This window comes from Aulonocara sp. 'chitande type north' Nkhata Bay, linkage group LG20 (assembly GCF_057382095.1).
Source record: "Aulonocara sp. 'chitande type north' Nkhata Bay isolate Kocher_YH1m ecotype deep benthic linkage group LG20, A_spYH_male_GT1.1, whole genome shotgun sequence".
Lineage (NCBI taxonomy): Eukaryota > Metazoa > Chordata > Actinopteri > Cichliformes > Cichlidae > Aulonocara > Aulonocara sp. 'chitande type north' Nkhata Bay.
The window spans coordinates 3,821,056-3,835,265 of NC_141363.1; the positions used below are offsets into that span (position 1 = coordinate 3,821,056).

Sequence of the window (14,210 nt, forward strand, 5' to 3'; positions counted from 1 at the left end):
ATGTGCACTGTGAAGCGCTGTCTTGTCAGTTTTTCTTCATTTGGCTGAAACTGAGCAGAAAGTGCAGCTCTGTCGTCTCTGCTGCTTTTATCAGCAGTCACATCATCAATAAACACTAGTGACCCACTTCCACTGGCAGTCATGCATCCCCGTGCTAAAACACCGCCTCCACCATGTTTGACAGATGATGTGTTTTCCTTTAGATCACAAGCTGCTTCTTTCCTTTTCGGCACTCTTAGTTAATTTTGGTTTCATCTGTCTCCAGAGACTTCTTGTTCCAGAGCTGGGCAAGATTTTCTAAGACATTTCCTAGCAAAGTGTAATCTGCTCTTTCTGTTCTTGAGTGCCACATGTGGTTTGCAGCTTGAGCTAAACCCTTTGTAGTTACATGAATGAAGACTTGTCGTGATTGCAGGCTCTGACACGCCTACCCCTGTTGAGGTGCTCTTGATTTGGCTAGAGGTTGTGAAAGGAATTCTGAGATCATTCAGTTTAAGCTACTTTTCATGGCCGTCCAGGCTTGAACTCACCAGCGCTTTCCTTCCTTTTAAGAATTAGCCAGATTGTTGTCTTGGCCACTCCTATATTTTCTGCTCTCTCTGATGGCTCGCCTTTGTTTTCTCAGGCTAATTACCAAATGCAAATTTTGGAATCAACTGCATACCTTTTATCAGTTTAATTTACCAGTTAATTGTACAATTACTTTTGATGGCATGGGAATGGAGGGACTGCGCAGAAAATTTGAATTTGAAGCAATATTTTGAGCTTCATTTCCTTTCTTCCACTGTGGTGGTACATAGAAGCAAAAGCACAAAAACCGTGTCACTATCCAAAAGCTTGGACCTGGCTGTATGCATCTACCCCCACTGCACATAACTGTGCACTTGCACTCACTCTGTATGTGGTTATAAGCACCACAGCTGGCAGCATGCATGTGAAATTTACAGTAGACTGCTTATGCTTATAAAAATCCCTCTGAATTATCTGCACTTAGCTGGAAGGCATGATCAATGGTATCTCATTCTCACCTGCTACAGTTATTGGATTCACTCCCTATGCTCCATTACCCTTACAGACATAGAGTAGGAGGACAAAGATGTTTTTATTACTTGCCCAAGGGTGGATAAAAAGAATTGTGCTGCAAGTTTACATTATCATTATCCTTCGTTCCCATTCTGCCTTCATACCAGGTGGTGAATGCCAAGAAGAAAATAAAGAAGAAGAGATACATCAACTCTGGGACGGTGAGTCTGAGATACTGTAAGAGCAAATCTCCTTGTGCACGCACACCCCTGCCTGCCTTCTCTTTTGTATTCAGCAGGAAGTTTTCACTAAGTGGATTGCATGAACTCTGTTAAATGTTTTTCTTCTATTCCCATTCCCTGAGCTTATGATCCAGACAGTGAATTTAAGTAGACGGGAAAACATTCCCATGACCTCAAACGGGATGATTATTCAAGTCTGTAAAGCTAAATAAAAGAGACTTGTGTCTGTGTCCTTTCCCTGAAGAATAGTGACAGAAGTTCATAAATGAGCCGCGGCTTTGCTACAGCTCTTAGCGTATACTGTGACTCTGTAATTAAAATTTGTGCCTAGCTATCCATCAAGCTGATCATCCATCAGTCCACAGGCACACTGACGCTCAGTGATTGTAATTCTAAGGCGCTGCTTCAGCAACGCAATAATTTTGCATGGATAGGTCATTTTGAGAGGTCAGTGTTAATGTGTAGATTGGCAAATTTTGTTTAATTAAAAAGGACGAGTTAATCTTTTGGGGCCTTTTTTTCCCTCTCAGGTATCCTTGTTGTCATTCAGTGTAGAGTCAGAGCACACCTTCCTGGATTACATCAGAGGAGGGTGAGTCATGCATTTGTGTGCAAGTTACATTACTTTGTTTATGTACTCACGCTGTTTGTGTTTCACCTCTACGAGTGGCTCACAGAAACTATGACCACATAGTTTCATTTACTGCAAATCTGCACTCAAAAATTTGATTTGCATACTGGAAGTTCACTGTTTGAATTTAATTGTGCACAATGATGGCTGTGCAGACTCCCTATTAGTATGAGTTTAACACATGTACAAGTAACATATTGTTTCCAGTAGTTCATCTGTCGACTGGACCTTTTAGTTCTTAAACACAGGTGTGACTAATTACATTGATTACGGCTTACATGCAGATAGAACAAAACCTTCATTAACATCATTAGAGACACCTGTGCTGTCCCACTTTGTCATGTCAAAATGACTGCTGTGAAGAGGGGCTTTGGAAAATGTATTCATCATTTGGATTATTTTTTTATTCCTAGACAGGCAATTGAACTTTTAGCACATAAGACTCTAATGATTCCTGTCAGAATATTTTATGTGTCCAAAATTTAATTTGATGGAGATTTCAAGTTTAAAAACAAATCTTGTTTTGCAGTTTATTACACATTTAAGTGTTAAGCACACTGATAAAATAATATTAGCTAAGGTATATAGCAGTTAATATAATAATTAGCGCTGTCAACGTAAATCTCATTAAAATCAGGTTAACGCCATAATTGCATTAACGTGGCAAATCTCTGTTAGCGAGTTACCCGTGATCGCCCCGTGCGTGGGGCTGCACGGCATCAACACGTTAGCACGGTTAGCTTGTTAACGGGCAGAGATTTGCCGCGTTAATGCAGTTATGGCATTAACCTACGGTGGCCCTGAGAGGCCAAACAAACTGCAACTTCAGAAAACACTTGCAAAAAGAAAAATGCTGCAAAAAGAAGCATTTTTCTTTTTGCAGCATTTTTCTTTTTGCAGGTGTTTTCTGAAGTTGAAGTCCGTTTGGCCTCTCAGGGCCACCGTATTAACCTCATTTTAATGAGATTAATGCTGACTGCGCTAATAATAATCATAATCATAGTATCATATCACTGTGACATCCATGCACAGCTGTTCTTGCATGGTGGTGAAATCTGCAGTGTTTAAATATCATTCAGGTAACCACTGACCTAGAAAGCCATGGAATTACAGATTTCACCACACTAACACGCTTTAACTATGCATTAATGGTTGTGTTTGGGTGTCATTTCATGGGAATAAAACAGCAATACGATATTGCAGATGCTTGTATTGACATTTGTAGGCTCAGTTTCAGGATTTTTATGCTATTTTTATGCTAGCACTGATGCTATATTGTCAGTATAACACAGCACGTAATCATTATTATCATATGATCATTTACCACTCAATCCAGTATATGAACACTTAACATCCATCCCAGTCTTTCCCATCCATCCATCACATTTCTCACTGTTAGCATACCAACATGTCCTCCAGCCCGCCAAACACAGCACGAACGCTTAATGCTACCCTTTAGCATCTGTGCAATAACTATAGGAGACCCAGCACTCTGGCTGTTTGAGTGAGTCATCTGCTCAAGAAAAACAGCTGTTCTGTGTTCATGGTCATAGATAGTGGTGCTGCTGACTGTAAATAGTGATATGCTGAGCCTCAGCCTCTGTTTGCTTGTATTGTGTAACCACTGAATCAGGGGTATGACAGTGGGATAGTGGTCTAGAGTGATGTAGTGTGTGCAGAGCACCTGGGTTTGCTTGGACTTTTCTGATGTTTGCTCTCAGATATTTGCTGTCAAATGGAGGAAGAATAAAAGAAAAGAGGTCATAAAATAATTTAAATTCAAATTTATTTTCGCCATGCATAAATCTGGTAGAACAACAGTCAATAGTGAGTGTTAAAACTTTATACAGTGACAGCCATCGCTGTGACTAATACACGGAAATGAGTCAGGGCTGTGAGATTTAACACAGTAGTTTTAAAATGCATTACACTGGCTCCCCCTTTTTACTTTGTTTCCTGTTGTTGCTGCCCATGGCATAACAAGCACTCATCCATGTTTTCCTCAGTGTTATTGAGTGTGGTTACTGAGGTGCTTCTGATTTTTCACATAACAGCTCAAAGTGTGGCCCCGAAGGAAACGATTGTGTCCACAGCCACAACTCCGGAGTAAATGAATATGAATGATTATGATAGAATATGGAGAAGATCTGAGGGCTTAATTAAGGGCGAACATCCTGTCACATATGGAAATGTTTCTCAGTGGATCAGTGGCTGCCCTGGTTTTAGTTTTCTGCTGCTTTGCTGCTGGTGGCTGAGTGTCCCAGATCTGTCCCGTTGGTCTCTCTCCAGCTCCCACAAACGGACACACACACTGTACCCTCACACACAGCACACATTCACTCACTGTCAAAACAGCAGTGTTTTCACCTTTTTCTACTTGTTCGACTCTGATCTAATTTGTCCTTGAGAAACCGAAGAAAAATGGAGGAAGAGGGGAAATGGGAAAACAATGAGGTTAGAAGTACTGATACGATAGATCAAACTATGTTGTGCTGTATTTGCTCTCAGATTTTAGTTCTTCTGGGGTTTTTTTTCTCTCATTTTTATGATGGGGCAACCTATCATCATTTTGGATTCACCAAACCAGATAAGCAATTATCCAAGTTCACAGCAACCTACATATGAGAGCTGATACTTGGGGAACATGCACTGTCCTACTGCCTTTTTTCTAAACTGACATTTAGAAAAAAAGGGGCCTCAAACCAAGCTGTGAGAGAGACTGCACTGACCTGTTTAAAATTGTGTGCATTTATTTATAAGTGTGCGTTGAATAATTAGTAGTAAACATGCTTATGTCTTGAAGTAAGATTAAAAAATGGTCTGTAAAGAATTTAGTGTACCATTTTCCTTGGATTTTGTCTTCATATACAGGAACTTGTGAATATGGACAGCAGTTTGATCATCAGTGTCTCTGGTCTGCATGTGGAAATGCCCTTGAGCAAGAAGCTGAATCTTAATTGCTCTGATGCATCTATCAGTGTGTGTGTGTGTGTGTGTGTGTGTGTGTGTGCTAGATAAAGTGCTTAACTTGAATACAGTAGAATAAAAGTGCTTTAAGAGTGTGTGTGCTTGTAAATGGGAGAATGTGGCTTGTGTAAAAAGCACTTTGAGTGGTTAGGAATACTAGAAACTGCTTTATCAACCCCAAGCCATTTTCAAACTAAAGAGACGCTTTCTGTCAGACTGCTACGGTTCCTAAATATAGAGAAAAAGACACCACTCCAAAGACCTTCCATATAAGGGTTTAAAATGTCTATTTTTAGGTAGTTCCTTGTGATTTCCCTTTGTGCTTCCACGTTACACCTCCAACACCTCCTTCCAGCCTCCAACGGCCAACACCTCCTTCCAGCCTCCCCCGCCCCGATAGCCAGCAGAGAACAGGGGTGTGTGAAGGCTCCAAACCTCCCTCCTCTTGCTCATATGTAGTGTTGCTGCGTGTTGTTCTAAGGTGCACTTAAAACACGGGAGAGCATGGTGCTGCTGCCAGAGAGCAGCAGGTGCTAGCACGGCCCCTCCCGAGAACCCTCAATGTCTACATGGATTTAAAATTGAGAGGTGGGCACCGGCGCCAGAGGTGGGGTTGAATACACAGACCGAGTGTGAGTAATGTGGATGTCTAAGTTGTGGAATAAAATTGAGGCACGGGTGGCCAGAAGGGGACAGAGGGGGGGGGGTGCCTCCCCTGCACCCTGGTGACACACCCGCACCCCAAGGCCCTACTTGTGTGGGTGGGTGTGTTGGAGGGAGGCAGCCGGGGATGGGGAGGAAAAGAAGGGAGGAGCAAGATGCCCCTCCCTGGGGCCAGCTCCCCCGCTGACCCCAGTAGGCACCCTCGTCCTTCGGCACCCACCAAGGCAAGGGGGCCCAGGCCCATCCAGACCGGGGCCTATGGCAGCAGGACCGCCCAGCCCCACAGGACCCGGGGCAGCCCACCCGACCCCACCGCAGAGGAAACTGTACCCACCCTAACATTCAATCATCTCCCAGACTGGACAAGACAGTAGACACCCAGGTTAAGTTTATTCTCCACCTCTCCTGTGACTCTCCCCCACCTGCAGAGTGGACTCCTGCAAGGATGGAACAAACTCCCTGTCAGTTGAAGAGCCCCCTAGTTAGGCCGATGCGCCAGAGGCCCCCTGCGCCAGGGCTGAGCCCCCATGCACCCACCCACAACCTTGGCGACACACCAACAAGGACCGAAGCCCCCAAGGCCCAGCCAGAGCCCTAGCACGGAGGCGAAGCACTCCCAAACCCCAAGCCCCCACGCCTGCCCCGGATCCACTCAGGGGCAGCCAGGCTACCAGGCCAGTAATCTACGTCCGCCAGCACAGACCCTCCCCCAGGCCTGCTGCACGCAGCCACAAGGAGAACACCCTCTAAGAGCAACCAGAGCCACTAACCAGGTTATGACCACAACCCCTGGGTTAAGCCCTCCAGGGATAACGTCCCTAGGGATTCTCCAGACGCCCTAAGCCCGTCCCAACCTCCACATCAACCACAATGGCGAAGGCGGGACCAAACCACGACCCCCCCACCCCCGCTCGGTGATGGAGCCGATCATTCTGAATCTTGCACTCAGAATTATCCAGACACCACACACATTTATCCACACTCTACAGCAATTTCGTACAGAACCTGCCCATATATCAAAACTCTGCGTTTCCCAGCTGCAGGTAATTGATCTGAACTGCCACAATGTTTCCACAACACTTGTGCGTACACTGACTTATTTTGCTTGGCACATTGCTTGCTCTGTCATCAGATCTGATGTTTTGTGACCTGCTAATTTGTGCTGCTCTTGGTAGAATGCCTGTCATTAGCAAGAACTGGCTGCATCTTTGTTTATAAATTAGCACAATGCTAGTAGATGACCCACAGACCTTTTAAGTCCCATTGGTGCATTTATTTTAGTTGGAACCTTACTCTGATTTGCTGTGTGTAAGAAATCTGGTGTTTGGACCCAAGAACACGAACATGTTTGTTTCTGTTACAGAGGATTTATTGAATGATTTGAAATCTGTGCAAATCTTACTGGTGCTACTATGCATTGCATCCACCTAAATCTCTTTTTACACAAGCTGCTTTCATTACGTTTTTAAAACATTGAGTTTTATTTTGAAGCTTGAAACAGCTTTTGAGTCATCCTGTGGTAATTTTCACATAAAACTCTTTCAGACAGAAGTTAAAGAGATGATCCCATTAATTAATGTGACCCAGGCAATATGTGGAGTGGTACTTCATCTTTTTGTTACAACCCATTTAGAGACGTTAGAAGCCCATCGTGCCTGTGAAAAAGGCTGATGACAAAGGCTTCTGCTTTAAAAAGATGTGGCAGCTTTGAAAAAAATATGGGATCTCTGCAGGAAAATCTCTGCAGCATCTGTGCACTTATTTTTTCTCCTGAGGTTTTTTACATCATCATGAAAGACTTGCCTCTGTCCCTTCTGTTGTCTCCCCAGTGATTTCTTTGAGAAATACTGTTAACAATGGCGGTGCTTGTGTATTTAAATTCTCCTGGAAGATTTGTCTAGAACAAACTACTTAAAATACGACACTTAAATACAGGCTGCAGAAAGTTTCAGTATTTCGGTTTCATATCTTCTTCTCTAAGTCAGAGCTAATGTTAAGTCAAGGCTTTTGTCCCCTTTTTGTTTCTGTTTGGAATAAAGCTCTGCAAGTTGTCAGCAAGTTGCTTATGTGCCAAATCATCTGAGAGGTAGAGAGCAGATGTAAAGTATGTAGATGTATTCTGGATGTCATTAGACTCAGCTGTCAAAAATAATTTGAGAATGATAAATTTAAGTCAATATCCCACGTGTAACACAACATTAATTCTTACTTAGCATGTTAATGAATAATGTTGTACCCAAACTACTTTTTAATGCGTAGGATGGCATGGATCCAGAAATGAACTCGTGTATTCCTTAACAGTTTCCATCACTAAAACATTTATGGTGTTGCAAATTTTTGTTTTTAAGTTTATTAATTATTTCACTTATTGAATTTATCATCAGCAAAAAAAAAAGAGTTGATAAACAACAAATTATAAAGCACTTTGTTTTAGTATTACATCTGAATTGTGCAGATTTTAAGACCTATTGAAAGGTAAATACATTTGGTGGTTAGAGACTGATGCACGACTAAAATTGTTGCAACTGTGTGCAGTGAACTTGCAATCTTGTTGCTTTTGAAATGTTCTGCAACCACTTGCCTGCAGTTGCTACCTTTAAACCGATTCTGATGCTTCTCTCAAGACAGCGATAAAATGGCAAAAAAAGTTGTCAATTACATGAAATCAGGTTGTGGTAACCCAAGCAAAATCACATTAGTGTCTGGGAACCTTGCTATACAACCTATACAACCTGGAAACCTTTAATACAACAAGTTGCATAACCGGCTGAGTGCACTGCTCGTGTCAATTTCCACTCACTGCTGCAGACTGACACAGATTGATTGACACAGATGGCAATTATTTGCAAACCTTTGTCAAAATTTTTGAGAGTGATTGCAGTTAGAGCGCGATTGGAAATGGGCGACCTGTGCACTCACCTTGCAGTTGAAAGTCGTTGCTCAGAGCATGATGACATTGGATGTTTAACCTCTGGGCAACTGGTTGGTTGCTGTACTTACTTGCAAACAGTCACCAAATGCAAAAAAAAGTCATTGCAATCCCTGGTTAACCATCATTTTTTTCCTAGTTGCAAGAAGGCCGCTATTCTATTTTTAAGGCCCTTTCACATAGGAAGCAGCAAATTCTGCGCCAACCACTAGTTTGATCCAATAACTCAAAATTTGTGTTGAGTTCATAGTATGTCACTTTTTGCTGCTGCCCATGGCCTTCACACCTACTACAATACATATGCCAGCTTCTTGTCTGCATTTCTATAGGTTGCACAGATGTATGTCATTGTGGTGCATGTGAATGCTCCCTGGCCTTATGCCTATGCTGCACTTTGCTCAGAGCAGCGGGAAACCATTATTGCTCTGTGCAAGTCACAGAGAAACAATGAGTTTCAGTGCACAGCACAGTGCATGTCACTTCCTATGTGACTGGGCCATAAAACAGCCTTAGTACAGTTTGATACAAGATCAGTTTCCAAGAACTGGTAGTTTTTAGACTACTACTATAATCAGAGATATTTTGATACATATGGGAAAAGTGTGAGGAACAAGCCTTTGCTGTTCAAAAAGAAAATTGGCGACACATAAGGAAAGCCCAAGCTTGCTTTGAATAATTTGTTTTGGACAGGCAAATCAAAGATTGAGCTGTTCAGTCACAGTGACAGCAAACACGTTTGGCACAGACCAAGTAGCAGAATCTCTTAACCAGTGTGGAGCATGGTGATGAAAATGTTATAAGTTGGGATTGCTGCTTTGGGACTGGGCAGCTTGCAGCTTGATTAAACTATGTGCTCAGCATTATAGCAAAGAAAGCTCCAAGTTACTGTGAAGGCATACGTTTGAAAGGTGAAGTGTGCTGAATCCTAAAGACATTGTAAGTAAAAACTGAGTGTCACTGAAAGACCTGGTTAAGATGTAGAAAGGCAATATTTGAAACCCACTGAAATAAATAATTGAAACTGGGAGTTTTTGCAAGAAATCCCATAAACATCTTGCTGTGGAAGATTTTTTGCATGGATACTGCAGAAGATCTCCTTTAACAGAAGTAACTTAAACTGCAAGTTACTTCTGTTAAAGGATGAAGTCGTAGCTTTTGAGGGCAGAGACTAGTATTACAATAAATCTATTAATATTGTTGTTGAATGAATGATTGAGGAGGTATTTTTCTTTGCTGTGCTGTGTTCAGTGCAAGATGCAATGAAAAACTGCACCTGATCTAAATTTGGCTTGTTCTGCCCTTTAAAACTGTCTCCTCGTGCAGTGATACACTGTTCCTGCTGCCATATTTGGAACACTCATTGGAAGTCCTGTCAGTGCATCAGGCAGCATCTTTGATGGATACTGGATCACCTCCAGTGTGTTAAAATCCTAATCCTTCCACTTTAGTTACATTTTGGGGAAGAGGAAGAATATCTGGTGAGAAGTTGTGAGCACTGAAGTAAAACATGGTGTTGACAGTCTGACCCTGGGGACAGATTTTCAGTGCACAGCACCCCTGAGTGAGAGAAAATGATGAGCATGCTCTAGGTCATGCTTCTGACAGAAGGCTGCTGTTTGTTCTCTGGGCAGTGGCAGTGCATCCTATTCTTATCACACTGATAATCATGAAGGTTGGGTAATCTCTTGCCTGCTGATGGAGATCCTTTCACACTTTAATACTGTGCTGCTCCTTCTCAGAAGCGCCTTGCATGCTATGGTTGGGGGTGAAGTTTGTCTGAAACGTGACAAATAAGAATTTAAAGATGCCAGCGATTTCCCTGATAGCTAACCATTCATCTTCATATACAGTTGGTTTAATTTTTTTACACGTCTTCAAGGGAAGTCCCCGTGGAAGTTCTCCAGTAGCAGTCTTTCTGTAAAATCATCTTCCCTGGCTAATTTCTTTTCTGCTCTCCCATATATTTAAAGTTTCCCATTGCAGATTTCCCAATGTTGACACAGACTTTGATGTCTGCTCTTTGGGGTTTCTGCAAAACGCTCTGGTCCTGTTGTCAATCATGCGACACACGCTGCTGCCCATGCTGTGCTGCTTTCAGACACAACAGGAACAGTCCTGGATATCCTTTATGTATAGACACAGTATAAGAGAGGTTTGCATGTCAAAATATCCCATCATAAAACAAATCTCCATAGGATCTATTTACTTTTCCACCCGACTGTCAAATTACCATAATTGTGAAAAATTTATCAAATAAGAAAAGGTGCATAAAAACTGGTGCTTTGAACAGACTGTCGATTTGAAGCAGATTGCATAACAGACTGATGAAGAAAATAAATCAGAATAGGCTTACTAGTGCTGAAAGAAAAACAACGACCATGTTGCCTATCCATGATGGGAAAGATTAACTGTATCGTTGAAAAATGATACACATGAAGAGACTGCCAATTTGGAGGACTGGAAACAACTTAAGACAACTGCAAATACTTGTCATCACTGAGTTAGATGATATTTAGTTATATAATTTTGTCAAATGTGTGTCTCAAAATGTTTTGCATTAGCCATATTATGAAAATTAACTTCACCTATTTAGCCTCAACCTTTAAATGGGTGTTGAGAAACACTGGAAAACTGCTAATGGGGGTTTGGGAGCATTTGAAATGAGAAGTACAGTTTGACAGCTACATTATGTGCACTTTTATGCTGTTTTATTTAATTATGTAGCATGTGAAAAATAAAGATGCTTAGAGAAACAAGAGGTTAGCTGTGTGAGAACTAAGTCAGAAACAAGGTATTTTTCCTACATACATTTAGTACAAAAACATTTTTACTGTGAACAAATACCACAGTTTTGTGATATTATGGAAAAATACAAATATGTAAAAGTTGAATAAGATTACATTGGAAAGTTACTGCGCATTTTGCAAGTTTCTTCTAATCACTAGAAAAAACTTGCAAGATTTAGTTTTGGCTTCATTTTTGTTTTGATGTATTCTCGTTCGCAAGAACAAAAAAATGCAGTTCGTGGATTCAGGCACAGAACACTCTGTGTTTGTCCCGTGGATCACTTAGTTTTGATTTGGCATCTGTACTTGCCTAGTGAAAGAGATTAGTTTTCTTCAACTGATGCAAAAGATTCTACTTGAACGCGTGCCAACACCGTCATTCAGACAGATGATGAGAAATGTGAGTAGGAGCCTGAGCAGCAGGCTGTATACAAAAGATCTGATATCAGATTTGATATTTTAGATCGCTGCTATTGATTTCTCTCCTTTCATGTGTGTTTGCTTTGCTGTTCCGTTTCTAACAGGTGATAACTAGCACGGTGCATTTTGGATGATATGTGAAGCAGAGGGGGGAAAAAGCAATTTCTTTTCAAGACCCACCATTGCACTCTGACTGGTTTCACAGTGAATTGGTTTTTCATTAATTTTCATTAACCTCCAGTTGTGGCAGAGATATAGTCAAATAGAGGTAATTAAAGTCCAAAAGCCACATGCTGCTTTGAGAGGCTAATGAAAGATTTATATTCTTTTCATCACATATTGAAATGTTTCTTTTTAAATTAAATCTCTAGTGAGATTGGTCATATAAAGGCTGGTGGGGAGCTTCTATTGTGTTGAGATCTTATTAAGGTTTAATAGTTTCATCCCAAAATATCCTGAGAAATTGATACTGGGTTTTTTTTATTGGATTTAGGTTAGCTTTGTGGTCAGACTGCAAAATCGCACTGCACAGAAACATACAATTTCTTTTCGTCTGCTTCTTTTACTGGCCTTTGCTATTTGCTGACTTTTGAAAGAGGGGTGTTTCTCAGCTGTGACACTCAGTCTTCTGCAAGGTTATTTTTGTGATGCAGTGTTGTTCCCTTTATGTGTATCTGCATGTGTTTGTCTGTCATGGCAAAATGTGGTCATGGACTATAAACTTCATCAAAGCACTTTCACATGATAACTAAACAAGATGTACTGATGCTAAACCCTTACAGATATTTCTGGTCTGCTAGGCTGTGCAGTCTGGTGATTTGTTGTGATCATACAGAAGTTTGAGTTTACCGTCACCAGAGGCAGAACAGTTCACTTTGAATTCTTTAAATTTATGTATGACAAAGATATACGTTTTGTCCAGGGAATCGGCACAGCTAGAAACAGTAATGAGAGTTTCCAGCAGTGTTAGTGCTGCTACTCTTTTTGATAGCCTCTTCTACTGCCACATGCTGTATATTCATGGATATTCATGGGGTCTATGTCCCCTTTGCTGTTTTCCAGTTTTACATTCGCCCACTTAGCTTTTTAATTTGTTTTTAGCTTGTTGCTCTTTTGAAAGTCTGGCTGAATGTCGTTCTCACAGTGTACAGCTATTGCTTGATAACCCCAATACTTTACAATCATGTCCCATGCAGTTTTTTAAGTTTCTAAATATGCAGCATATAGAGAAGTAGTGGACTACCTAACATTACACCTTCTGGAGCTGTTCGGCTTTGGAAACCCATACCACAAAGCTCCCAGCACAGTTTTTCTGCTGATGTTAACGCCACAGGAGGTTTGGAACTCTGCAGCTATTGAGTCAGCAAAGTGTTGGCAACTTTTACACACTATGCACATTGACAGTGGCGATCATGCTCTGTAACTTCGTAGCTAAGTTGCTGTGGTTCCTAAATGCTTCCACTTTGCATTAATGCCACTTTCAGTTAAAGATCTAGGAGGAAGAAATTTTATAAACTGGCTTGTTGTTGTGGTGACATCCTGTTACAGTACTACGCTCGAATTCAGTGTAATCTATAGAATGACTCATTCATTTACAAATGTCTGAGGTGCTTTTTAAAATCTAGCTTAGCACTGCTATAAATGGACAAAGTAATAAAGAAACCCCTGTCAGTATAACAGTTAGACTGCATTATGTATTTATACTTTGCTAGTAAAAGGGCAGCGATTTATTGAAACATATGCAATAGAATGGAAATGCAGCATATAAGGCAAAAAACAGTAATTCTAAGAGCTTGAAAGTAAATATTTGGTATGACGTCCGCATATTCAGAGCTCTTATTTGGATGTTGGCTGCCTTTTGTTCCATTCTCTGTGAAGATGAACATACACTGCTTCAGTATTGTTGAGGTTCAGGCTCTGGGGAGGCCAATCCATGACTTAGTGTTCCACTGTGTGTTTTTCTATCCAGGTATGCTGTTACTGTCATTTGCTATTTATCTAGGGAGTGAAGAGTAACGCAATTTCTATTCTCCGTATGTCCTGTACATGTGGCAGAATCGACAAATAAAGTTGACTTTGACTTTGACTTTTGACTTTACTGGCATGGTGTTTGGGATCATTGTGATGCTGAAAAATTAATCTCTTGCCAGTCAGATGCTTTCCAGATGGTGTTGGATTAATACCATGGCTAGGTGAAGCAAAACATAGTGGCGCTGATGGTGCTTTTTTACCTTCAACATCCATCAGTTTTGAAATGTTCCCCAACACCATTGGCTTAAATGTTTCCCTAAAGTTCTACCTCTCTCCTGACCCCCTTGGGAAAGACTTAGAACAGTTTGAGCCAAGTATTTCAAATTTGGATTCATTGATTTCCAGTTCTTGTGTAATTTGGCATACTGCAGTTGTTTCCTCGCCATTTCCTTCCTTAATAATGGCTTCTTGATATCCTGTGAACTAATTTCTGATGTGGATTCAGTGAATAGTAGGTGGATTAACTGAAAGCCCAGTTAATCTATAAGATAAGATAAGATAAGATAAGATAACCTTTA

At 41.2% G+C, this 14,210-nt stretch overlaps 1 protein-coding gene across 2 annotated transcripts in view; it reads left to right on the forward strand.

Annotated features, from left to right (window-relative positions):
• cpne5a (copine Va) overlaps positions 1-14,210 on the forward strand; it is a 95,415-nt gene that overhangs the window by 63,284 nt on the left and 17,921 nt on the right. For both annotated transcript variants that reach the window (XM_086277376.1, XM_086277377.1), the window contains 2 exons: positions 1,191-1,244; positions 1,796-1,857. In XM_086277376.1, coding sequence (XP_086133502.1) covers positions 1,191-1,244; positions 1,796-1,857 — 116 coding nt within the window. The remainder of the gene's footprint in view (positions 1-1,190; positions 1,245-1,795; positions 1,858-14,210) is intronic.